Genomic DNA, 27,652 nt, shown 5'->3' with positions numbered 1-27,652 from the left:
ACTTTGGAAACCAGAGATAAAAGTGAGATTGGACGATAATTCTCCATTTGATCTTTTTCACCCTTTATATGAACGGGAACAACATTAGCTACCTTCCAGTCGTCTAGGACAATACCAAGCCTGAGCGATTTATTGAATAAAGCACACAATGAAGGCGCAATCTGATTGGATGTTTCCTTTAGAAGTCGAGCAGGTATGCCGTCAGGACCTAAAGCCTTAGATGGATCAAGTTTATTCAATGACATCAATACCATATCAACAGAGATGGTGAGATTGTCTATGGAAGGAAGCTCATTATTATTAATAGTTTGTTGGACTTCCGTAATACTTGCACTGTTATCGGTATTGAAGACAGAAGTAAAGTAACGGTTGAAGAGGCTAGCAATATTAGCTGGATTGTTTGCTTTGAGCCTGGTGTCATTATCCAAAGCCATAGACATTATCTGTGGAAAACTGCTTGACTTTGACTTGAGTTTGAACAGTGACCAGAAGCGTTTAGGATTGTTCTTTATGTCTTCATCAAGAGAACTAAAGAATTGTTCTCTACTCTCCTTGAGAAGCTGCTTTACTAAACTTCTTTTTTAGATGTTCTGTAGGTGAGCAGATGAGTTGTCTATGGATGCGATCTTTCTTCTTAATGGCGTGAAGAATCTCACCAGTTATCCAAGGAAGACTATTTCTGCCACTAATAGTTTTTGATGGAACAAACTGCTTAACCGCGTGATTAAAGGCTGTCTTCCAGCTAATCCAGTCGTTGTTGATGTTTCCTTCAGTAGATATCGTATTCTGAAGATTTTCTTCAGTTAAGTAAGCACAGAGGCCATCAAAATCAGCATTGCAATAGTCATAAACAAGCCTTTTCTGTTTTGATACTCAACGGATTAATGCCAGCAAGTCAAAGAGAAGAATTGAGTGGTCTGTAAAGATACCTCCTTCTTCGGGGGATAGTATTTCCCGCATTATATGTTTCTCTGGTGCGCTTGTAATCACTAAATCGAGCGTATTGTCTCCTCTTGTCTTGCCAGAATTTAATTGACTCAAGAAATAATCATTAAGTAATTCAAGAAATGCGATCTCGTCAGTGCCAGTAGTATTTTCTTGAGTTTCCCAAGAGATGTTTGGTAAATTAAAGTCACCTGCAATAGTTATATTATCATATAGATTAAAACCTTCACCCAAAACACGATTAAATTCGCCAACCCATGCGATGTCAGCACTCGGTGGTCTATAACAAGAACAAACCAGAGTTTTTGAGTTGGAAGAGCTTGTGACTTCAACCAAGATGACCTCAAGATTAGTATCGACACTGACGTTACGAATAGATTTAAACGTAGCAGATTTAAGTGCCACAAGAACACCTCCACCTCTAGATTCTCTATCCTTTCTGAATATCTGATAATCTGAGTCAGGAAGAATTTCCTTGTTTTGAATATCCTTGTTAAGCCAGGTTTCACTGACAATGTCACATTCTTTTGAGTAGACTAAGTCTTGGAAGCGATCCATATTTGCTACTGGTGTTGTCCCTGGATCCAATTTATGAATGCTTTTATGGCTTCTTGCATTTAAACACATACATTTGTATGCTGGACAGCTACTACTAGCATACTGAGGCCCTGGATTGGTGCTGATATCGTCTCCAAGTAGAATTAAGAGCATTACATATATGTACTTAACTAAAACCTGGAGTCTCAATCCATAACGGAGTTGTAGTATATCCAAAGATCTTAGCTTAAAGTCTCTCGTGTAGCACCAGAGGAGACAATCATGTTAGGTTAACTGGTGACTCTAAATTGGCCGTAGGTGTGAATGTGAGTGTGAATGGTTGTCTGTGTCTATGTGTCGGCCCTGTGATGACCTGGCGACTTGTCCAGGGTGTACCCCGCCTCTCGCCCGTAGTCAGCTGGGATAGGCTCCAGCTTGCCTGCGACCCTGTAGAACAGGATAAAGCGGCTAGAGATAATGAGATGAGATGAGTTATTGCCCGTGAACCTGATTTCCTCTGAATGGCCCAGTGGAGAGTTGAGTGGACACATATATATGTTTTCACTGTGTTCTGTGAAAATGACGTAAATCACTCCCCACGTCTCCTCAGTGATGCTGACTCGGCCCTAGTGGAAGTCTCCAGAGAGGAGTGCTGATTGCAAAGTCCCATACAATCGAAACTCAGGTGAGCCGGAGGGGATTCCCCACCGAAGCTGAGCGCAGTGTGTTAGCATGAGCATTATTGCGAGCATGTAGCCTGCAGAAAACGAATAGTGTGTTGGGTTCACACTAATCCCATGTTTTGGAAAATCAAAAATGTTGTCTCGGGCCCCTCCGGGGTGTCACCAATCCATGTGCAAAATATGGAGTATGTGTGCTCAGCCGTGTCGATTTACAGAGGTGAACAGACAGAAAGACAGACAGCCTTCCTTTAGTGGTATAGATAGACAGATGCAGTAATAGATATTCAACATTGTTTTAAGATTGGGGAAAACAACCATTTTAATCTACAACTGTCTAACCAGACCTAGTTGATATGCATTGTCTTTATTTTACTAAAATAACCAGGAATAAACACACATATGTTTATTAATACTGCTAGATTTTTATTTTCTTGACATGATTTTTAAAAAATCTATAAAGAGTCTTTTAAATCATTGCATTCAAAGAGTGTTTGATTTGTGTTTTCACTGTCAGAATGAAGAGTGGAATATAAAATGTATAGGGTTTGGTCTGTTTTTAAACCTGTAAAAGAATTATTAGTAGTGTAAAACTGAAGAATTCATTATTATGTGTGGCATCGGTAAGACATTTTCCTCAAAGTTTTATATTGCCAGTAGGTTCAAACTGACAAGAATAATAACTTTATTTGAAATGTATTACATTACTGTAGCATTTTCATTTTCTGGAATATAACCTTTAGTCTGAAGACATATGTATATATTACTTTTTTTAATGTATTGGAAAATAACTATTTACATGTGTTAATTGAAATATTAAGAAAGTTTTAAGATATCACAATGCCTCAGAAGTCGATTTATATCCTTCAGTGAGATCAGGCAGAACTACTCACTGCTGTCCCTGGTATTCTTGACGTTTTCCTTTGCACTCTGGAAATAAAACCATATCCTGAATTAATTTAGGGCACGTAATATTAAGAAAACCAGATTTAGAAACAGCACTTAAGCAAACAATTGGAAGATGTGTTGCTTTACCAGCAAGATATACATTTAAACAAGCCTGACAGGTTTAATACAATTACACAATACAACTAAATACAGTAATCTCTTGTTGCTACTCTAAATTGCCCACAGATGTGAATGTGAGTGTGAATGATTGTTGGTCTCTGTGTTAGCCATGTGATAGATTGGCAACCTGCCCAGGGTGAACCTCACGTCTCACCCAATGCCAGCTGGGATTGGTTCCAGCTTCCCCCATGACCCTAATGGATAAGTGATATAGATAATGGAGGGAGGGAGGAATTCCCCTTTTGCTATAATGATAACTTACCAAATATCTAAAAAAAATATATATGAAATGCAAAAAGGGAGTGATGACTTTCTCTTTTCACTTTTTAACAACTTCAGTAATGACACTTTGTTTTTCACTCACTTGCAGGTGTAGTAGATGATCAGAGCCAGCACCAGCACAATGAGGATGAGAAGGATGGCTATAGCAGCGATCATGCCTGTCTCATGGTTGTTGTCTGATGTACTCTCCAGTTGAAACTGCTCACATCTGCTGCCTACATAATTGGTATTGCATCTGCAAGGGACAGAGATCTTATTGGTCCATACCATGTGAGTGACAATAACAGATCTTGCGCATTAAGGTAAACAAACTTGATATACAGTGCCACTGAGTTTGTGAACCCTTTACAATTTCTGCATAAATTTGATCTGAAATGTGATCAGATCTTCATCTGAGTCCTAAAGTTAGATAATGAGGACCCGATTAAACAAATGACACAAAAACGTTACAGTTTTTACATTTATTTATTGAGAAAAACGGAATGGCAATCAGGTGTGAGTTTAGCAGGCCCACTCATGTTTCAAAAACATAAATTTGGGTTTTCACTATGAAACTCTAGGGCGGCATGGTGGTGTACTGGCTAGAACTGTCGCCTCACAGCAAGAAGGTTCTGGGTTCAAGCCCAGTGGCCAACGGGGCCCTTTCTGTGTGGAGTTTGCATGTTCTCCCCGTGCCTGTGTGGGTTTCCTCCGGGTGCTCCGGTTTCCCCCACAGTCCAAAGACATGCAGGTTAGGCTAATTGGTGGCTCTAAATTAACCGTGAGTGTGAATGTGAGTGTGAATGGTTGTTTGTCTCTCTGTGTCAGCCCTGTGATGACCTGGCGACTTGTCCAGGGTGTACCCCGCCTCTCACCCATAGTCAGCTGGGATAGGCTCCAGCTCGCCCGCGATCCTGCACAGGATAAGCGGTTATGGATAATGGATGGATGGACGGACTATGAAAATCTGGTTTTCACCATACAGGTTTATGGAAGTGTGCCATTGACTCAGTCAAAGGAGATTCCTGAGAATTTCAGAAAAAGGTCACCAGCATTGAACAGATTCCAGCCTGCAGATATTGATGCTCACCAGGCTGGGAAATGTTCCAAAACCATTTCCAAAGAGTTTAGCCTCCACCAATTCGCTATGAGGCAAATGGAACAAATTCAGTACCACTGTTACTCTACTAAGGAGTGGTCATCCAGTAAAATTCACTCCAAGGTGATGGAAAATAATGTTAAAGAACCTCAGGGTAACATCTAAGCACCTACATGCCACTCTTGCACTGAGTAATGAGTAATTCAATATGAAGTCTTCTGTATATGAAGAACAGTGGACTGTATACACCTAAATCACATAGAACTTAATGCGATGACTAATTACCTTATAAGATAATTAGTCATTCTGTAATTAAATTGTTCCAAAAAACTTGGCAGATTCTGTGGGGGTGAAATTAAAACATTTTAAAATCCTGTTTAATCACCAAGCTCTACATTATTGTTTGCAGCCATATGTTTGAGTTATTACTGGGGGGAAAAACAGTACCGACATTTACAATAGGGATTCTCAATCTTTTAAACTAGCGAACCTATATTAAGTTGCTAAAATCCTCATGAACCCACTCCCCATCATTTTTTGAGGCTTTAAATGATGAGGTGTATAAATATCCATGGTGCATTTCTGTAAAATAGTTCACTGAAGTTAGGCAACTTTCTTATTCAAAGATTAAGTTGCCTTTAATAGATTTAATTGCTATTGTCACTCTCACTCACTCATTTTCAGTAACAACTTTATCAGTCACGATGGATCTGAAACCTGTCCCAGGACACACTGAGGATGAGGCAGCAATACACCCTGATTGAGACATCAGTCCATTGCGGGGCACGATGCACACACTTATTCACACTCAGTCAGTGCCCACCTGCTGGCATCTTTTTGGTAGGTGGGAGGAAACCAAAGAACCTAGAGAAAACCCATATAAACATGGGGAGAACATGCACAGAAACTCCATGCAGACAGTAACCAGAGCACAAGATGGAACCAGGGAGCCTGGAGCTGTGGAACTGTGAGTGACAACACTCTCCATTACATCACTGTCCTGCCCTCATTGTTACTGTATTACACTGATACTTTCCTACATATATATGGTGTTTCGGCACAAGCAGGCCAGCATTTTACATTCAGTTGTCTTACCGTACAATGAAGATGGCAAAATCACAAATGGGTTCTTACACATCTAAGAATGGGTTTACGAATCATTGTGTCTAAGAGCTTTATGTCAGGCCACACTAGATGACTTCTTTTGAAAGCTCACATTTCATCTTTGCTGTTATATCCAACCTAGATCAATACTTTGGATGCAAGGACACTGGACCAACCATATATCACACAAAGAAGTGCTAACAAATGGTACCAGTAGTTGGGTTTGTTGGTTTATTTGAGATCACATGGTGCAGTAATAGGTATAAAATCATGAAGCCCACTTTATGCCACTTTTTATTTCTGCTTTCTTTCATTTTTCTGCATTTATTTCTGCTTTCTTGTACTGACTGTCAGTGTTATACACAAGCATTACACTTTTTTCTTTTTTTACCTTTACACTTATGACAGAAAGTTATGCCATTTTCATAAAATTTGTATTTTAACTAATGCACAAGCACACGCTACTGCAGAACGCTCTGGCCTAAAATATACCTATTGTGCTGTTTAAATTGTGTCCACATACAGGGAAAAAAAAGCATGAATATTGTATTTTGTACTGTTTCTATCTATAAACCACTGAAATAGGTCTCAGGCAATTGGTGTAACTTGTAAATAGGAGCATATTAGATGCAGCATAACTGCGGTATGATGTAAAATGGGTGCTCTAAATTAGGTCGCTGAAGTAACTACATTTTGGTTATTACTTTGAAATGTTCCATAGTCCAAGTTTATCTGCACAGAACTCCATAATAACAGTTGGTCAAAATCTTCTGCAGCCCCATTTGCTTGTCAGGCAAACCCTAGATCAAGAAACTATGACTTACACACAGGTGAGTGTGGACATAGAGGGTATTTTAAAGCATTTTCCTTCATTCATGCAGTAGGATGCATCTGACCCAGTGCAAGGTTCACCATGATCTAAAAAAAAAGATGAAAATGCAAAAATGCAAGTCATAAGTCTGCATTTATTTAATGAAAAATGTCATGTTTTTGTCTGATAGCAGTAACTGATGCATTAGAATGTAGCACATTGGTTATTAAATGTTATTGTACAGTTGTGTGCTAAAGTTTGCATCCCCATTGCTTACTGGGTAGGAAATACAGGGACCCTGTTTCAGGTTTTCAATACATCAGAGAATCTTATGTTAATCTAATGGTGTTTTCTTGTTGAATGCTCTTGACAAAATGATCTAACTATTATAGCAATGGAGTCTAGGTCAGCAGTTACCTTTATTAGCAAGCTCAAAAGTGTGCATCCCTGTTGACATGGTCTAGTTATATATTTTTGAATGTGACTCATTGAGGTGTCTAATGAGCTGTGAACGGCTTAAGGTAAGCACTAGTGACCTTCTACGTATAAAACAGACAATCTTGACCTTTCAGAGAGAAGAATATAAAGTATCACTCTGTTTAGGGATACCATTAGCAACAATGAGAAAAATAGATCAGAAATAAACACAGACAAACATCATTTTGATGTATGTAAACTGCTGCACTCAACTGTGTAAAAATGTGTATTTGTTATACAGATTATATTAGGCTTGAAGGTTATGCATTCTTCATTTTACCTGCCATCATTACAGGTTCTGATGAACTTGCCTACTGGATGTAGTTATTATCTTTTGTTTCCACCTGACAAAAAAAAAATCAAGTTAAATCTATCATCCCTGGTTGGCCTTCAATATATTTTGGATATTGCGATTATATCTGGCTTTATGGGCAACAATGAGATGATGTTATAAATCAATTCTTTACATGCCACCAAATATACAGTATGTGAGACATTTTACACAAAAGATTGCTTATAACATAAAAAGGCAAGTTAAAATTTTGTCTGTGCTTTGACTTTGTTGAGAATCAAAACTGTATGGTTCAATATCTTCAAAATACACTGTAGTCATCCAGAATCTTATAATTCTCGATACCTAAATGCTAAAAAGATCTTATTTAACCAAACAGGAAATTATGACAAATCTCACAAACATTAATATTTTCCACTGAAATAAACATTTACTTTGGCAGCCAAAGTAAAAACTTCAGTTTCTGTTGAAATAAAAAGTGTGTTTGTATCACCCTGCTATATATTCGCATGACAGAGCAGTTTTACAATTATACCAGTAAACCTTGGTGTGAAATAAAATGAGATTTTTGAAGAAAATTGGATCATAATAAAGAATGGCTTACCAGATGCAAGTTGCGACTATATGCAAGTTTCTTCAGCTTGTCTAAGTGACATCCAAAAGAAAGTCATTGTGGCACTCGTAGTCACACAAGCATGCCCTGGGCGTATACGTTTGAATCCAGAAATGTTGTGGTTGCTGTTTGTCCACATTACTAGGGTTCAGTTAACACTTCCTTTCATGAGAAAAATGCAGAATGAACTAACAGTGATTGTTTTGTCTCATTACTTCACAAACATTTTGGACTCTTCTTTTCCCAAGTGTACCTATTTACATAGAAATTTGGACATTTTAGCTATTAATCAGCCAGGGTGTTTTGAATAAACGATAAGGGGCTAGTGGCCCACATTTTGAGACAGATCTTGAATCAATGTGGAAACAATGAGAAAATATTTCTCATTTTTTTCTCAGAAAATATTTCTCAGAGTGTACTTCAGGCTTTATGCAGGTGATAGGTGATAGTTATGACTGCTATTTTTAAAGGGAAGTCCTGTGAACACTACAGGTACGTATGGTATTTTAGGAACTTTCTTTATTAAAACCGTTAGAAAGGGCAGTCAAATGCAGCTAAAACCTTGGTACGGTACTGGATTGGTACGGTAACTTACCCAAGGTGTACTCTGCCTCTTGCCCAAAGTTGCTGGGATTGGCTCCAGCTTCCCCCTGTGACTCTGACAGATAAGCGATATAGGTAATGGATGGATACTGACCTTTTAATTTAATATTTTGCAAATCCTGTATATTGTAGGTGTTAATTCAGTGGGAATTTTGATATTTAAGCCTTATTTGTGAGGATTATTATACTCCAGCTGATGCAAAAGTATATGTCTGACAGTTGGCAGTGAATAAGATAGTATAGACATCAGAGATATTAGGGAAATGACAGTATGCCGTTTCACAGATATTACCCATGTGCTTCCACAGACAGAGCTAAGCAGATTCCTCAATTCTAAACTATTAGACTGTGGCAGCAGGGGCGTGGTCAAGCGCCGGTTTGTGACAGGAGGGCGGAGTTAGGGAAGGTAAGTGGCAGAATCACTACACCTGAGGGCAATTAACCTGTGTTTGTGTGTCTTCCCAGTGACCGCGCCCTACTGAAGGAGGGAGAGCGAGAGCAGAGGGGCTCTTCCCCAATGAGACGCCGATTGTGTATTGCGTATTGCGGAGGTGCTCTTCTGCGTCATCTCCCGAGTTGGAATCCCGAAAGAGATTCTGACTGATCAAGGCACCTCGTTTATGTCACGAACACTGAACGAACTGTATGGGTTATTAGGTATTAAGCCGATCCGCACCAGCGTGTATCACCCACAAACGGACGGTTTAGTTGAACGGTTCAATCGCACCCTCAACAATATAATTAGAAAATTCGTAAGTGAGGACACACGTAACTGGGATAAATGGCTCGAACCCTTGTTGTTTTCAGTGCGAGAGGTCCCCCAAGCCTCCACAGGGTTCTCCCCATTTGAATTATTATATGGGCGTAAGCTGCGCGGCATTTTAAATGTGCTGTGAGAAAATTGGGAGGAGGGACCTTCACCAAGTAAAAATGAAATTCAGTACGTTATTGACCTGCGCGCAAAACTCCACACACTCACACACCTAACCCAGGAGAATTTGCGGCAGGCCCAAGAACGGCAAACCCGCCTGAATGACAAGGGTACGCGCCTTAGAGAGTTCGCACCGGGAGATAAAGTACTCGTACTGTTGCCCACGTCGAGCTCCAAATTAGTCGCCAAGTGGCAAGGACCCTTTGAGGTCACACGGCGAGTCGGGGACTTCGACTATGAAGTGAGGCGAACGGACAGGGGTGGGGCGCGACAGATTTACCACCTCAATCTGCTCAAACTCTGGAACGAGGAGGTCCCCGTGGCATTGGTGTCAGTGGTTCCAGAGAAGGCGGACCTGGGGCCGGAGGTTCAAAAGGGAACATTAGCATCACGTACCTCTCCGGTCCCCTGTGGAGACCACCTCTCCCCGACCCAACTCGCGGAGGTTGCCCAGTTGCAGACCGAGTTTTCGGACGTGTTCTCGCCCCTGCCCGGCCGCACCAACCTCATAGAGCACCACATTGAGATGCCCCTGGGGGTGGTAGTGCGTAGCCGCCCTTACAGGCTACCCGAACACAAGAAAAAAGTGGTTCGGGAAGAACTCGAGGCCATGCTCGAAATGGGCATCGTCGAGGAGTCCCACAGTGACTGGAGCAGCCCGGTGGTCTTGGTACCCAAGGCCGACGGGTCGGTCTGGTTCTGTGTGGACTATAGAAAAGTCAACGCGGTGTCTAAATTCGACACATACCCAATGCCTCGTATTGATGAGCTGCTCGATCGACTAGGCACGGCTTGCTTTTATTCGACACTGGATTTAACAAAGGGATATTGGCAGATCCCCTTGACTCCACTATCCCGAGAAAAAACGGCCTTTTCCACACCGTTCGGCTTACACCAATTTGTTACACTTCCTTTTGGGCTGTTTGGGGCACCCGCTACGTTTCAGCGGCTGATGGACAGGGTCCTCTGCCCCCACGCTACCTATGCAGCCGCCTACCTTGACGACATTATTGTCTATAGTAATGACTGTCCGAGGCACCTGGAACATCTGAAGGCCATCCTTAGGTCGCTGAGGCGAGCGGGTCTCACAGCCAGCCCAAAGAAGTGTGCAATTGGGCAGGTGGAAGTATGGTATCTGGGCTTCCACTTGGGCAACGGGCAGGTGCGTCCCCAAATTAACAAGACAGCTGCAATTGCGGCCTGCCCGAGGCCCAAGACCAAAAAGGGGGTGAGACAGTTCCTGGTGATGGCTGGCTATTATCGTAGGTTTATACCTAATTATTCGGACGTCACCATCCCACTGACTGATCTGACTAAAAAGGGGGCACCAGATCCGGTCCAGTGGACGGAGCAATGCCAGGGGGCTTTTTCTGAGGTAAAGGCCGCACTGTGTGGGGGGCCACTTTTACACTCCCCTGACTTTTCTCTACCCTTTATGTTACAGACAGATGCGTCAGACAGAGGGCTGGGGGCTGTTTTGTCCCAGGAGGTGGAGGGGGAGGACCGCCCAGTCTTGTATATCAGTAGGAAGCTGTCAGTGCGTGAGGGGCGCTACAGCACCATTGAAAAAGAGTGCTTAGCAATCAAGTGGGTGGTCCTCGCCCTCCGTTACTACCTGCTGGGACGCCCTTTCACCCTCTGTTCGGACCATGCGCCCCTCCAGTGGCTCCACCGCATGAAGGATGCCAACGCGCGGATCACCCGTTGGTATCTGGCACTCCAACCGTTTAATTTCAAGGTGATCCACAGGCCGGATGCGCAGATGGTCGTGGCGGACTTCCTCTCCCGTCGGGGGGGGAGTCGGCTGCAGGCCGGACGGCCGCCTGGCCTGAGTCGGGCAGTGGGGGTATGTGGCAGCGGGAGCATGGTCAAGTGCCCGTCTGTGACAGGAGGGCGGAGTCAGGGAAGGTAAGTAGCAGAATCACTACACCTGAGGGCAATTAACCTGTGTTTGTGTGTCTTTCCAGTGACCGCGCCCTACTTAAGGAGGGAGAGCGAGAGCAGAGGGTCTCTTCCCCAACGAGACGCCGATTGTGTGTGTGTGTCTGTCTGTGGATTTAAAATAGTTGTTCACTGAAAAGTGTGGCAATAAAGACACTGTACCAACCTGAACTCTGTCCTGCCGTCTTCTGTGCCCCGCCCTTATATGAGAACCGCTACATAGACATTTCAAGACATCAGCAAGGTGATATTGTGTATGCAATTAGGGTGCTAAATACATATGTACCTGTGTGTATCATCTGCACTGATGAAAGTGTAAACATCCTTTAATTACACTAAATAAGAAACATGCACCTGGTGACAAATTAAGAGAAAAAAATTGTGGCTCTTCTGCATTTTGCTGACATTGGTTGGGTCTCCTTAGAGAAAAAGTCACTGTGAATTTATATTAAGTTATTCTGACTGATCACCTTTATCCAATGAGAAAACATTTATATCCTGATGGGAGTGGTCTCTTCCAGGATGACAATGTCCCCACCCACAGGATATGAAAGCTCAGTGAATGGTTTAATGAGGATGAAGATGATGTAAATCATATGCTAAATAAAACACTTATTTTAAGCAATATGTTAGGTAGGACTCTCCATCACCATAATCAAAACACCAACTATAGAAATATCTGTTGAAAGAATGGTGTTAATTGCTACTGTACATATTCAGAGAGTTGCAGAATCAATGCCAAGGTGCCTTGATGATTTACTGGCAATCAGGGTAACCCAATAACTTATTAAAATATTTTAGGTATTTTTTCACCCTTTAATTTGTTACCATCTGTGTGCAGTGTGGTGCAGTGGTTAGCACTGTCGCCTCACAGCCAGAAGATTCTGGATTCAAACCCTGCAGCTGACTAGGGCCTTTCTGCATGGAGTTTGCATGTTCTCCCCATGTGTATTTTGCTCTGGTTTCCTCCCACAATCCAAAGACGTGGATTAGGTCAAGTGGCTACTCTAAATTGCCCATAAATGTGAACGTGTGTGAATGGTTGTTTGTCTCTGTGATAGATTGGCAACTTGCCCAGGGTGTACCCTGCCTCTTGTCCAAAGTCAGCTGGGATTGGTACCAGCATCCCCCATGACCCTGATGAATAAACAGTATAAATAATGGATGGATGGACATATATATTGTAAATAATGATGTGGATTTTATTATGGTATTTTAAAAGTCTTCCTCTTCCTAAAGTCTATAATGTGACATCTGCACTCATTTGTGCTCATTTAAAGCACACAGCTGGCACAAAGAACTTTGGCAAATGTCTGACCTACAGGCAAACTGTACTTGACTATATAACAAGTAAGCTAACTAGCATCTGGATAGGTATTCCTTAAAGTTTCAAGAACAAGTGTCTTTTTAAAGTTAGCTATTCATGTAGGAGCTAATGATATTTGCCTTTGCCAGTCTGAGGTTTCTAAGACTAACTTTGTAGAGCTGTTTAAATTAGCAAAGGCAATGTCTGATGCTGTAATATGCTCTGGCCCCATCCCAATGTGGCATGGGGATGTACCTTCCGGCAGATTATGGCCACTGAACTGCTGGATGTCCAGGTAGTGCTTGGAAATCAATGTGGGCTTTATAGATAATTGGAGTAGTTTTGAGGGAAAGGCTGGCCTGTTGGGTCGGGAGGGTATCCATCCCACTTGGGAAGGTGCTGCTCTTAGTTCTTGCAGCATAACCCTAGCCTCAGAGCAGGCCTAGTTAACTTGTGACAATCTAGAGCCAAGGCCAGGGAACAGACAAACAGGCTAAACTGACTGTCTGCTAGCTGCACAGAGTTGTCACTCAGATCCCACTATATTAAGACTGTGTCTGTTCCCCCAAGCTATACAAAGAAGTAGAATTACTCAGAAAGTTTGTAAGAGTAACCTAATTAACATACAGTTAGATTATACTGAATGTACAGCCACTGCCAGCACCTTTGATCTAAAAGTAGGACTATTAAATATTAGCTATAAAGTCCTAATTGTTCATGAAATTATTACTGATCAGGATTTTAATTTACTGTGTTTAAGAGAAACACGGATTAAACCAAATGAGTATGTAGCACTAGCTAGTCCTCCTGGACACAGTTATATACACCAGCCTCATCTAACTGGCAGAGGAGGCAAGGCAAGGCAAGGCAAGGCAAGGCAAGTTTATTTATATAGCACATTTCATACACAGTGGCAGTTCAATGTGCTTTACAGAAGTAAAAGCAAAACAGTAAGCAATAGAAAATAAAATTACATAAAATAAATGGGGAAGAAAAATAATAAGAATTAAACAATAGTAGAAATAAAATAATAAAATGAAATAAAAGTTCAATAAAAAAACAGCAGAATAAAATAGAATAAAAGTTAAGTAAAATTTAAAACATGCAGAGACTGTAAAAGTAAAGAGTTTAAAACATGTAGAGATGACAATATTAATAATTTAGCAGAAAGCATCTGAAAACAGCTTGGTCTTTAACCTAGATTTGAAGCTGCCAACTGCAGGAGCATTTTTGATGTCCTCTGGCAGTTGGTTCCATAGCTGTACTGCATAGTAGCTAAAAGCTGCTTCACCACACTTTGTTTTAACAACAGGTTTTAACAGTAAATTTTTCTGCTGCGATCTGGTAGATCTGATTGGGTTAGGCCGCTGCAACATATCAGAGAGGTAATTGGGCCCTGTACCATTTAGAGATTTGTACACCAGCAGCAATGCTTTAAAGTCAATTCTGTAGCTTACTGGAAGCCAGTGAAGGGACCTGAGAATTGGAGTAATGTGCTCTGTTCTTTTTGTTCGTGTGAGAACCCTAGCTGCTGCATTTTGAACCAGCTGAAGTCGTTTGATGGTCTTTTTTGGCAGGCCTGTGAAAAGGCCATTGCAGTAATCAACCCTACTAGAGATGAAGGCATGTATCAGTTTTTCCAGATCATTTTTTGACATAAGTCCTCTTAGTTTGGAAATGTTTTTTAGGTGATAAAATGCTGTTTTAGTGATTGCTTTCATGTGAGTGTCAAAGTTTAGCTCGCTGTCAATGAAAACACCAAGATTTTTAACCATTTATTTTGTTTTAATCCCCTTTGTGTCAAGAATAGTGGTAATCCTGAGTCTTTCATCTTTTTTTCCAAATAGAATTACTTCTGTTTTATCTGTGTTCAGCTGAAGAAAATTTTGTGACATCCAGTTGTTGATTTGATCGATACACTGGTAGAGACATTCAAGGGGGGCATAATCATTAGGTGATAGAGCAAAATAAATTTGGGTGTCATCTGCATAGCAGTGATACAAAATTGAATTGTTCTTGATAATTTGCCCAAGTGAGAGCATATAAAGGTTGAACAGTAATGGTCCAAGAATCGACCCCTGGGGGACACCACAGGTCAAGGACATTGATGTTGAGGAACAATTTCCCATGGTAACAAAGAAGCTTCTATCTTTTAAGTATGATTTTAACCAATTGATAACTTTACCAGTCAACCCAACCCAGTGTTCAAGTCGATATAGCAGTATGTTGTGATCAGCAGTATCAAAAGCTGCACTGAGGTCCAGTAATACCAGGACCGATGTTTTGCCTGCATCAGTATTAAGACGTATGTCATTTATAACTTTAATCAGCGCTGTTTCAGTGCTATGATTGGCACGAAATCCTGACTGAAAGTTATCAAAACAGCTGTTTGATATCAAGAAGGCAGTTAATTGATTGAAGACAATTTTTTCAAGGATTTTCCCGATGAATGGTAGATTTGATATTGGCCTGTAGTTATTTAATACTGAAGCATCCAGATTATTCTTTTTAAGTAGGGGCTTTACAACGGCTTTTTTCAGGGACACAGGAACAATGCCAGTCTCTAGGGATGTATTTATGATTTGAAGCACATCTGTAATTATAAGATGAAGAACAGACTTAAAAAAGTTGGTGGGCAGAATATCCAATTCAGATGTTGAGGAACTGAGATTTTGTACAGTTTTTTCAAGAGTCTCATAATCAATTAAACAAAATTCTGACATTGTGTTGAAGTTATCTGTCTGTGTCACTAGTGATTGCAGTTTTTCAATTATTTGCAACTGAGATATATTATGAGCAATATTCTGCCGTATTTTATCAATTTTACCTTTGAAGAAGGATGCAAACTCATTGCATTTATTAACTGAGAGAAGTTCAGGTGCTAATTGTGGTGGGGGATTAGTTAGCTTCTCTACTGTTGAAAATAGCACACGGGCATTGTTCATATTCCTGCTGATGATGTTGGAGAAGAAAGACTGTCTTGCTTTACAAATTTCATAATTATATTTACAAAGCATCTCTTTATGGATTTGATAATGGATGTGAAGTTTAGATTTGTGCCATTTTCTTTCAGTCTTTCTACATTCTCTCTTTAGCAGTTTAACAGCTGGGTATTGCTTCCATGGTGCTTTCTGCTTATCACTGACTCTTTTAATTTTGAATGGAACAATATCATCCATAATTTGGGTCATATTTAAATTAAAAATTTCCAGTAAATCATCTACAGAGTCTGACATTTTGGTTGAGATCCGAGAGAGAGAGAGCTTGCTCAAAAAGAACACGTGTTGTCGTTTATGACTCTCCTACCCATAGTCGTTGAGCTGTTCTGAATGTGAGGAGACATAGAAACATCAGAGAAAACACAAAAATGATCAGATAAGGCCAGGTCAACAACAGTAGTAGAAACAGTAAGACCCTTTGTGATGACGAGGTCAAGGGTATGACCACGAGAGTGGGTCGGCCCCTGTACATGTTGTACTAGGTTGAAGGAGGAGGCATTGCAATTATTTATAATGATAACGTAGGTGTCACACAAAAACCTGGATATAAATTCAATGCATTTGAAGATCTTTATACGAACATAACATATGTAGCTACAAAAAATAAGTATGCCCAGTTGATTCTGCTAATTATAATTTACAGACCCCCGGGGCTACATTCTGAATTTCTTTCTGAATTTGCTGATTTCATCTCAAACATAGGTGTTTCATTAGACAAAGCATAAGTTGTTGTAGACTTTAATATTCACTTTGATAGCCCGGAAGACCCTCTGAAAACAGCATTTGTGTCCATTCTAGATTCAGTAGGGGTTAATCAGAACATCATAGGACCCACTCATAATAGTGGTCACACTCTCAAGCTAATACTAAAATTCGGATAAAATATAGAAAATATACAGTGGTGCTTGAAAGTTTGTGAACCCTTTAGAATTTTCTATATTTCTGCATAAATATGACCTAAATTATCATCAAATTTTCACACAAGTCCTAGAAGTAGATACAGAGAACCCAGTTAAACAAATGAGACAAAAATATTATACTTGGTCATTTATTTATTGAGGAAAATGATCCAATATTACATATCTGTGAGTGGCAAAAGTATGTGAACCTCTAGAATTAGCAGTTAATTTGAAGGTGAAATTAGAGTCAGGTGTTTTTCAATCAATGGGATGACAATCAGGTGTGAGTGGGCACCCTGTTTTATTTCAAGAACAGGGATCTATCAAAGTCTGATCTTCACAGCACGTGTTTGTGGAAGTGTATCATGGCACGAACAAAGGAGATTTCTGAGGACCTCAGAAAAAGTGTTGTTGATGCTCATCAGGCTGGAAAAGGTTATAAAACCATCTCTAAAGAGTTTGGACTCCACCAATCCACAGTCAGACAGATTGTGTACAAATGGAGGAAATTCAAGACCATTGTTACCCTCCCCAGGAGTGGTCGACCAACAAAGATCACTCCAAGAGCAAGGCGTGTAATAGTCAGCGAGGTCACAAAGGACCCCAGGGTAACTTCTAAGCAACTGAAGGCCTCTCTCGCATTGGCTAATGTTCATGAGTCCACCATCAGGAGAACTGTGGCAGCAGGGGCATGGTCAAGCATCAGTCTGTGACCGGAGGGCGGAGTCAGGGAAGGTAAGTGGCAGAATCACTGCACCTGATGTTGGTTAATCTGTGTTTGTGTGTCTTCCCCAGTGACCGCGCCCTATATAAGGAGAGAGAGAGCAGAGGAAGGGAGCTCTCTCCCCTACCAGGCAACTGATGTGTGTATGCGTGTCTGTGTGACTGGGAGGAGTATTTGAAGCTGAAAAGCTGAAAATAAAGAGTTTTTGCAAACTCAGTTCTGGCCTGCCATACTTCTGTGCTCCACCCACCCACTCAACATACTACAGTGGTGCCGAAACCCCGGATGGGAGCACAGAGGAGAACAGCCCCATGGAGTCCTCCCCCTTCACGGACCTGATCCACGCCCTCACCATGGCCCAACAGAGCCAGCACCAGGCGCTGGTCACCCTCCGAAAGGAGCAAGCGCAAAGGTTCGAGGCCCTGGTGCTGGCGCAACAGGAAGATCGTCAGGCGTTCCGGCACCTCCTCGCATCGGCGGGGTCCACCACCGTGGGCCCTCCCCCTAATGAAGATGGGCCCGCACGACGACCCTGAGGCCTTCCTAGTGCTCTTCGAGCAAGCAGCAGAGGCCTGGGGCTGGCCGGTAGAACAGTGTGCAGCGCGCCTCCTCCCCCTGCTAATGGGCGAGACGCAGCTGGCCGCGCTACAGCTCCCCACCGGCAGCTGGCTGGTCTACGCAGACCTGCGCCGGGCCATCCTCCAGCGTGTGGGGCGCACCTCTGAACAACAACGCCAGCATTTCCGCGCTCTATGGCTAGAGGAGGTCGGCCGGCCATTCGCGTTTGGCCAGCAACTCCGGGACGCCTGCCGGCGGTGGCTGAGGGCTGACAACCGCAACGCCGAGGGAATAGTCGATCTGGTGGTACTGGAACAGTTCATCACACAACTCCCTGACGGAACCGCGGAGTGGGTCCAGTGCCATTGCCTGGCGTCGCTGGATCAGGCCATTGAGTTGGCGGAGGATCATTTGGCGCCTGTTCCCACGGCAGGATCACAGATCTCCTCTTCTCTCTCTCTCCTTCTCTCTCTCTCTCTCTCTACCCCCCTCTTGTGTCTTGTCCTCGCCCTGTTCCCCCACCACGGAGGCAGGGGCCGGCTCCACCCCAGCCGGCCCGCCGCACCCGCAGTGCCCTCCCATTTCCCGCTTCCGTGTCTGTCTCTCCCCCCCCTCAGGTGAGTGAGCCCCAGCGCGCCAGTGCAGAGAGAGAGCCCGGGCCGGTTTGCTGGTGCTGTGGAGAACTGGGGCACCTCCAGCATCAGTGCTCAGCAATGGGGGTGGGCGCGATGGTCCAGATCCCTGACACGCTAGGAACCGTCCTCGATCGGGCCGGAGCGTATCGCGTACCGGTGAGTGTCCAAGGGGATATGTATAAGGCTTTGGTGGACTCCGGCTGTAATCAGACCTCAATCCACGAAAGCCTGATGCAAGACGAGGCATTGGGGGGAGCACAGTTGGTGAAGGTGTTGTGTGTGCATGGGGATGTTCACAACTACCCTTTAGTGTTGGTCCACATTCTATTTTGAGGGGAGAAATTTAGTGTAAAGGCGGTGGTTAATCCTCGCCTTACCCACTCGATAATTTTGGGGACTGATTGGCTGGGATTTCGGGAGTTAATGGCACATTTAGTGAAGAGTGGGTCCTGCCGTAGTTTAGCGGGGGGAGGTCCCGGTGTGGCATTGGCGGGAGCAGCTGTCACAGAGCCATCTACGTCATCTCCGCATCAGAATGAGGAGCCGCAGGCTCCTCCTCCCTCTCTCGGGGAATCCCTCGCAGATTTTCCGTTAAAGCAGTCGCGAGACGAGACTCTGCGGCATGCGTTTGACCAAGTGAGAGTAATCAATGGTCAAACGCTCCAGCCAAACGCTGCCCTGTCCTTCCCCTATTTCTCCATTATGAAAGATAGATTATACCGAGTGACGCAGGACACTCAGACTAAGGAGCCAATCATGCAGCTTTTGATCCCAAAGAGCCGCCGGGAATTGGCATTCCAGGCAGCTCTCTTTAATCCCATGGCCGGACACTTTGGGCAGGATAAGACACTAGCCCAAATAATGGCCTGAATCTATTGGCCAGGGATTCGTGGCGATGTCCGTAGGTGGTGTACGGCATGCTGCGAATGCCAGTTGGTAAATCCAGCGGCCAATCCAAAAGTGCCTTTGCGCCCTCTACCATTAATCGAGACCCCATTCGAAAGAATTGGGATGGATCTCGTCGGGCCATTAGATCAGTCAACACAAGGGTATCGCTTTATTTTAGTTCTGGTGGACTATGCAATGCGATACCCGAAAGCAGTGCCTCTCCGCAATATCTCAGCACATAGTATTGTGGAAGTGCTCTTCCACATCATTTCCCAAATCGGAATCCCCAGAAAGATTCTGACTGATCAAGGCACTTCGTTTATGTCATGCACGCTGCGCGAACTGTATGGGTTATTGGGAATTAAGCCGATCTGCACCAGCGTTTATAACCCACAAACGGACGGTTTAGTCGAACGGTTCAATTGCACCCTCAAGAATATAATTAAAAAATTTGTACGCGAGGATGCACGCAATTGGGATAAATGGCTCGAACCCCTGTTATTCGCAGTGTGAGAGGTCCCACAAGCCTCCACGGGGTTCTCCCCGTTTGAATTATTATATGGGCGTAAGCTGCGCGGCATCCTAGATGTACTGCGGGAAAATTGGGAGGAGGGACCTTCACCGAGCAAAAATGAAATTCAATACGTTATCAACCTGCGCGCAAAATTCCACACACTCACTCACCTAACCCAGGAGAATTTGCAGCAGGCCCAAGAACAGCAAATCCGCCTGTATGACAGGGGTACGCGCCTTAGGGAGTTTGCACTGGGAGATAAAGTACTCGTACTTTTGCCCACGTCGAGCTCCAAATTGATCGCCAAGTGGCAAGGACCCTTTGAGGTCACACGGCGAGTCGGGGACATTGACTATGAGGTGAGGTGGATGGACGGGGCGGGGCGCTACAGATTTACCACCTCAATCTGCTCAAACTCTGGAACGAGGAGGTCCCCGGGGCATTGGTGTCGTTGGTTCCGGAGAAGGTGAAACTGGGGCTGGAGGTTCCAAAGGGAACATTGGCATCGCGTACCTCTCTGGTCCCCTGTGGAGACCACCTCTCCCCGACCCAACTCACGGAGGTTGCCCAGTTGCAGACTGAATTTTCGGACGTGTTCTCGCTCCTGCCCAGCCGTACCCGCCTCATAGAACACCACATTGAGATGCCTCTGGGGGTGGTAGTGCGCAGTCACCCTTACAGGCTGCCCGAACACAAGAAAAAGGTGGTTCGGGAAGAACTCAAGGCCATGCTCGAAATGGGCATCGTCAAGGAGTCCCACAGTGACTGGAGCAGCCCGGTGGTCTTGGTTCCCAAGGCCGACGGGTCAGTCCGGTTCTGTGTGGACTATAGAAAAGTCAACGCAAAAGTCACAGCAAGAAGGTCCGGGTTCAAGCCCCATGGCCGGCGAGGGCCTTTCTGTGCGGAGTTTGCATGTTCTCCCCTTGTCTGCGTGGGTTTCCTCCAGGTGCTCCGGTTTCCCCCACAGTCCAAAGACATGCAGGTTAGGTTAACTGGTGACTCTAAATTGACCGTAGGTGTGAATGTGAGTGTGAATGGTTGTCTGTGTCTATGTGTCAGCCCTGTGATGACCTAGCGACTTGTCCAGGGTGTACCCCGCCTTTCACCCATAGTCAGCTGGGACAGGCTCCAGCTTGCCTGCAACCCTGTAGAACAGGATAAAGCAGCTAGAGATAATGAGATGAGATGAGTTACAATTTAACAGTGTTTTGGGTACACTTGTATCACATAGAAAACCCTAGGAAACAAAAGTAGTTTACCATTCACAACTGAGTTAAATAGATTTTTAGTAGGAATTAAATAAGTCTTTAAATAGTTATTGATAAATACAGTGGTTATTTATTCTTCATATTGAGACCTTTACTAGTTTAAAACACAAATAGATTCTTAGTATTGACATGTTATTTATTCTTCATATTAACACCTTTACTAACTGCACTGCACTGCACATGATTGATGATTTGCACAGAGTAAATGACTTTTATTCTCTTTAACTTATTGTCTAAATAAATATTTATTGTATTTTTTATCCTTATACCAGTGAGTGTTGTGTGTTGTTGGGGTGAGTAATTGATTGTGGTCTAGCCTGACCTAAACCAGTCTCCTCTAGAACCTAGAACTTAGAATTAGACTGCTCCTGCACAAGCACAGGCCTCTCCCTCATCCTACGGGTTACAACTGCATTCCAGCATAAGAACCTTATCCCATCTGGGAAACATGGTGATGATAGTATCATGGTTTGGGTCTGTTTTGCTGCATCTGGGCCAGGACGGCTTGCCATCATTGATAGAACAATGAATTCTGAATTATACCAGCGAATTCTAAAGGAAAATGTCAGGACATCTGTCCATGAACTGAATCTCAAGAGAAGGTGGGTCATGCACCAAGACAATGACCCTAAGCACACAAGTCGTTCCACCAAAGAATGGTTAAAGAAGAATAAAATTAATATTTTGGAATGGCCAAGTCAAAGTCCTGACCTTAATCCAATCGAAATGTTGTGGAACATTACAAGCAATTCATGTGAGGAAACCCACCAACATCCCAGAGTTGAAGCTGTTCTGTATGGAGGAATGGGCTAAAATTCCTCCAAGCCGGTGTGCAGGACTGATCAACAGTTACTGGAAATGTTTAGTTGCAGTTATTGCTGCACAAGGGGGTCACACCAGATACTGAAGGCAAAGGTTCACGTACTTTTGCCACTCACACATATGTTATATTTGATCATTTTCCTCAATAAATAAATGACCAAGTATAATATTTTGTCTCATTTGTTTAACTGGGTTCTCTTTATCTATTTCTAGGACTTGTGTGAAAATCTGATGATGTTTTAGGTCATATTTATGCAGAAATATAGAAAATTCTAAAGAGTTCACAAACTTTCAAGCACCACTGTAGTCACACTGTCACAGTCTGAAGCTATATCAGATATTATCTCATTTGAAATACAACCCAGATTCCAAAAAAAGTTGGGACAAAGTACAAATTACAAATAAAAATGGAATACAATGATGTGGAAGTTTCAAAATTCCATATTTTATTCAGAATAGAACATAGATGACATATCAAATGTTTAAACTGAGAAAATGTATCATTTAAAGAGAAAAAATAGGTGATTTTAAATTTCATGACAACAACACAGCTCAAAAAAGTTGGGACAAGGCCATGTTTACCACTGTGAGACATCCCCTTTTCTCTTTACAACAGTCTGTAAACATCTGGGGACTGAGGAGACAAGTTGCTCAAGTTTAGGGATAGGAATGTTAACCCATTTTTGTCTAATGTAGGATTCTAGTTGCTCAACTGTCTTAGGTCTTTTTTGTCATATCTTCCGTTTTATGATGCGCCAAATGTTTTCTATGGGTGAAAGATCTGGACTGCAGGCTGGCCAGTTCAGTACCCGGACCCTTCTTCTACGCAGCCATGATGCTGTAATTGATGCAGTATGTGGTTTGGCATTGTCATGTTGGAAAATGCAAGGTCTTCCCTGAAAGAGACGTCGTCTGGATGGGAGCATATGTTGCTCTAGAACCTGGATATACCTTTCAGCATTGATGGTGTCTTTCCAGATGTATAAGCTGCCCATGCCACACGCACTAATGCAACCCCATACCATCAGAGATGCAGGCTTCTGAACTGAGCACTGATAACAACTTGGGTCGTCCTTCTCCTCTTTAGTCCGAATGACACGGCGTCCCTGATTTCCATAAAGAACTTCAAATTTTGATTCGTCTGACCACAGAACAGTTTTCCAGTTTGCCACAGTCCATTTTAAATGAGCCTTGGCCCAGAGAAGATGTCTGCGCTTCTGGATCATGTTTAGATACGGCTTCTTCTTTGAACTATAGAGTTTTAGCTGGCAACGGCGGATGGCACGGTTTATTGTGTTCACAGATAATGTTCTCTGGAAATATTCCTGAGCCCATTTTGTGATTTCCAATACAGAAGCATGCCTGTATGTGATGCAGTGCCATCTAAGGGCCCGAAGATCACGGGCACCCAGTATGGTTTTCCGGCCTTGACCCTTACGCACAGAGATTCTTCCAGATTCTCTGAATCTTTTGATGATATTATGCACTGTAGATGATGATATGTTCAAACTCTTTGCAATTTTACACTGTCGAACTCCTTTCTGATATTGCTCCACTATTTGTCGGCGCAGAATTAGGGGGATTGGTGATCCTCTTCCCAGCTTTAATTCTGAGAGCTGCTGCCACTCCAAGATGCTCTTTTTATACCTAGTCATGTTAATGACCTATTGCCAATTGACCTAATGAGTTGCAATTTGGTCCTCCAGCTGTTCCTTTTTTGTACCTTTAACTTTTCCAGCCTCTTATTGCTCCTGTCCCAACTTTTTTGAGATGTGTTGCTGTCATGAAATTTTAAATGAGCCAATATTTGGCATGAAATTTCAAAATGTCTCACTTTCGACATTTGATATGTTGTCTATGTTCTATTGTGAATACAATATCAGGGCCCTGTACTACGAACGGAGGTTAACCTACCCAGAAGTAACCCAGGGTTCCCCCGCTAAACCGGGGTTGACAAAACCTGGTTATCTTGTTTGGGGTTAAACGGTACTACGACGCCAGTTATGAAGTTGCTTTGTTGAGCCTGGTTTAACCTAATCAGGGTTAATGCGCGTTCACGTTAAAGGGGAGGTTATCAGCGCAAATCCCCACTGTTCACAATGGCACGGTCGCCGTACTTCACGGAGGAAGAATGCGCTGTCATAATGCAAAGCTACGAGCAGTTCAAAACAACATTAAGAGCAAAATCTAACACAGCGGCTGCCAATAAGGAGTGGCAAGCATGTTGGCAACGAATTTCCGATCTGGTAAATGCGTAAGTACATTCTCCCCTCTACATGTTCCAGAACAGAAGTATAGGATGAGAGAAAACTTCATGATCAATCACAAGTCACAGAAAATGGTCCTTCGACGTGGCCCCAGTCATATATAGCTTGTTTAATGTCCAAAAAATCCTGAATAAAATTTGGTATGGTGAATTCATGGAGTAGCCTACTTAAGCTGATATGTGCACAGAGTCACATGAATTAGGATGACTGACTGTTCAGTCCCTTTGACTAAGTTGGTGTATGTCCTGTGAACATTTCAGAGGCAACAGCAGTGCCAAACGCACCTGGCAACAGGTGAAAATGAAATATAAAAACATCATTCATAATGGTGTGTGTGCGCGCGTGCAAGCAAGCATTCATTTGCCTTTTATTTATTCAAGTTTTATCTGTTTGCCTAATAGTTCAAATTGTTTTGTATATAGTTTATAATGTTGTTGTGTGATATTAATGATAATATTGTGGGAAAACTACTTTGCACGGACGTTCATTTAATTTATTCTATCGTCATTTTGTTTGTTCTATTTTTGTGTATTTTATTTATTTATCTGTTTGTCTAGTTGTATCTATTTTTCTAATAATAATATATTTTTTGCATTAATAGTTTGTTTTTTCCTATTAAAAAATCTTGTGTTCTTGTTATAACTTTATCTATTTATCTGACTATTTAGTTGTATCTATTTTTATTACAATTTCAATATTTTTAATATAGAAAGTTTGGTTTTTTCTATTAAAATGTTCTTGTGTGATAACTAGTTCTTGTGTTATATTTATTGTAGTTGTATCTATTTTGTTTCTCAGACTTAAATATTTTTGTAAAACAAGTGTTTTTCTATAAAATATTCTTGCGTTCTTGGTAACTATGTTCTTGAGTGGGTTCTTTTTTTTTTTTTACAGAAAAGCCGTTCTGCATGGACATTCATTGAAGCCCTCATTGTTTTTTAATGGTTATTTATGAGCGTTTAGGGGTTACAATAATGTAAGTCTAGGTTGCTTTATATAAAAGGTATGTCCAGAAATATTGATGTCACTGTCTAAGCAGAGGGATCTGGCTTCTTTAGACGCTGTCTTCTTAAAACTGAATAAATATTTAAAAAGAGCCAAATGAGCCAGTCTTTTGAACGGCTCTTTTCAAAGAACGGATCACAAAGATGCGGATCCCATCAAAGAGCCATAAATCCCATCTCTAATCTGCGCTCCGATATCGCACAGGTCATCCAGGTACGCTGGCATTGTCTCTAGAGGAAATGTCAGTGGAGAGGTGGTGTTTAAAAAGGGTGTGGTTAATCGGAAACCTCGGGTTAACCAAGAACATAACCTGAGACGAGCAGGTTTGAGATGCAGCGTAAGTTGCCATGGCAGCATACCTCGGTTTGAACATAGCCAGCTTTCATAGTATGGGTTAATCGGGAAGTTACGCTGCACGTAATCAAGTTACTCTCGAAGTTACCCTGGTAAGCCAGAAAACCCGCTTCGTAGTACAGGGCCCAGTTTTTGAGATTTGTAAATTATTGCATTCCGATTTTATTTACAATTTGTACTTTGTCCCAACTCTAAATTGACCGTAGGTGTGAATGTGAGTGTGAATGGTTGTCTGTGTCTATGTGTCAGCCCTGTGATGACCTGGCGACTTGTCCAGGGTGTACCCCGCCTTTCACCCGTAGTCAGCTGGGATAGGCTCCAGCTTGCCTGCGACCCTGTAGAAGGATAAAGCGGCTACAGATAATGAGATGAGATGAGATGAGACTTTGTCCCAACTTTTTTGGAATCGGGGTTGTATGTCTCATCAATAATAATATAGGCACGTTGCCACCCTACTGCATCAAATGTACATTCAGGTCAACACACACACAAAGCACAAAGTTTTATCAATAATTTCCCAGAGTTATCATTATTGATTGGATCACCGTCAGACCCCACAGAACTTGATCAGGCAACTGAATGCTTAGAGTCAACTTTCTGTGATATAGATAATGTAGCTCCACTTAAAATACAAATAATTAGAGAGAAAAACTAGCACCCTGGTATAATGATTATACATGCATCTTAAAACAGGCCACTCGAAAATTGGAACAGAAATGGCATCAAACAAAATTGGTAGTATTCCAATTAGAATGGAAGGACAGCCTTTTGAAGTTCAGAAAAACTCGTATTGCTACTCAATCAATGTATCTCTCCATCCTAATAGAAGATAACAAAAATAATCCTAGATTCTTATATGATACTGTAGCAAAATTAATTAGGAATAAGACCACCACAGAAACCTACACATCTTCAATATGTAGTAGAAATGATGTTATGGGGGTTTTTTCTCACTGGCAAAATTGAAAATCTCATTCTCATCTCATTATCTCTAGCCGCTTTATCCTTCTACAGGGTCGCAGGCAAGCTGGAGCCTATCCCAGCTGACTATGGGCGAAAGGCGGGGTACACCCTGGACAAGTCGCCAGGTCATCACAGGGCTGACACATAGACACAGACAACCATTCACACTCACATTCACACCTATGGTCAATTTAGAGTCACCAGGTAACCTAACCTGCATGTCTTTGGACTGTGGGGGAAACCGGAGCACCCGGAGGAAACCCACGTGGACATGGGGAGAACATGCAAACTCCACACAGAAAGGCCCTCGCCGGCCCCGGGGCTCAAACCCAGGACCTTCTTGCTGTGAGGCGACAACACTAACCACTACACCACCGTGCCACCAAAATTGAAAATATCAGGCAAATAATAAGACTATTAATTTAAAGCCAGACAATTTGAAAACTAACCCTATAGATAACAATATAACTATATCATATCAATGATTAGAATGTTTTCCCCCTTAGAAAGACTGAACTAATTTCATTAATTTTCTCATCAAAATCTTCAATGTGTGTACTCGATCACTTACCTATGCAATTCTTCAAACGGGTAAGCAATCAAAACTCTTTTAAAAATAATCAATTCTTCCCTTAGCACTGGCTATGTAACTAAATTCTTTCAACAAGCAGTTATCAGACTCCTGATTTAAAAAAAAAAAAAAATGACCTTGACATATGCAGCTACACTCTCTGGCCACTTTAATAGGAACCTCTTTTTGATTCTAAGATTCCTGTTCTTGGCTGGCAGGAGTGGAATCCAGTGTGGTCTTCTGCTGTTGCATGCTGAAATGCTTTTCTGCTCACCACGGTTGTAAAAAGTGATCATATGAGTTGCTACATACTTCCTGGCACCTCAAACCAATCTGAACATTTTCCTCTGACCTCTCTTATCAACAAGACGTTTCCACCCACAGAACTGTCGCTCACTCAGTGTTTTTTGTTTTTTCCACCATTCTGAGTAAACTCTAGAGCCTGTTTGTTGTGTGTGAAAACCTCAGGAGATCAGCAGTTTCTAAAATACTCAAACCAGTCCATCTGGCAGTAACA

General features: G+C 42.5%; 1 protein-coding gene across 1 annotated transcript; it reads right to left on the bottom strand.

Annotated features, from left to right (window-relative positions):
• Nucleotides 1-2,621: 2,621 nt before the first annotated feature.
• Nucleotides 2,622-7,930, bottom strand: LOC132873616 (pro-neuregulin-4, membrane-bound isoform-like). Its single transcript, XM_060909352.1, has 5 exons — nucleotides 7,879-7,930; nucleotides 7,263-7,326; nucleotides 6,519-6,612; nucleotides 3,595-3,747; nucleotides 2,622-3,092 (listed from the first exon to the last, which is right to left on the bottom strand). The coding sequence occupies exons 2-5, from the start codon at nucleotides 7,270-7,272 to the stop codon at nucleotides 3,038-3,040; spliced, it is 312 nt and encodes a 103-aa protein (XP_060765335.1). The 5' UTR covers nucleotides 7,273-7,326; nucleotides 7,879-7,930; the 3' UTR covers nucleotides 2,622-3,037.
• Between the last annotated feature and the right edge of the window lie 19,722 nt (nucleotides 7,931-27,652).

This window comes from Neoarius graeffei, chromosome 2 (assembly GCF_027579695.1).
Source record: "Neoarius graeffei isolate fNeoGra1 chromosome 2, fNeoGra1.pri, whole genome shotgun sequence".
In the NCBI taxonomy this organism is placed as follows: Eukaryota; Metazoa; Chordata; class Actinopteri; order Siluriformes; family Ariidae; genus Neoarius; species Neoarius graeffei.
This window is presented reverse-complemented; position numbering and strand designations above follow the sequence as displayed.

Coding starts and splice junctions, on each gene's coding strand:
- LOC132873616 (XM_060909352.1), bottom strand. Junction 3,748..6,518: donor ATGTCCACACTCACCTGTGT/GTAAGTCATAGT, acceptor TGTCCCTTGCAG/ATGCAATACCAATTATGTAG. Junction 3,093..3,594: donor ATCATCTACTACACCTGCAA/GTGAGTGAAAAA, acceptor TTTTATTTCCAG/AGTGCAAAGGAAAACGTCAA.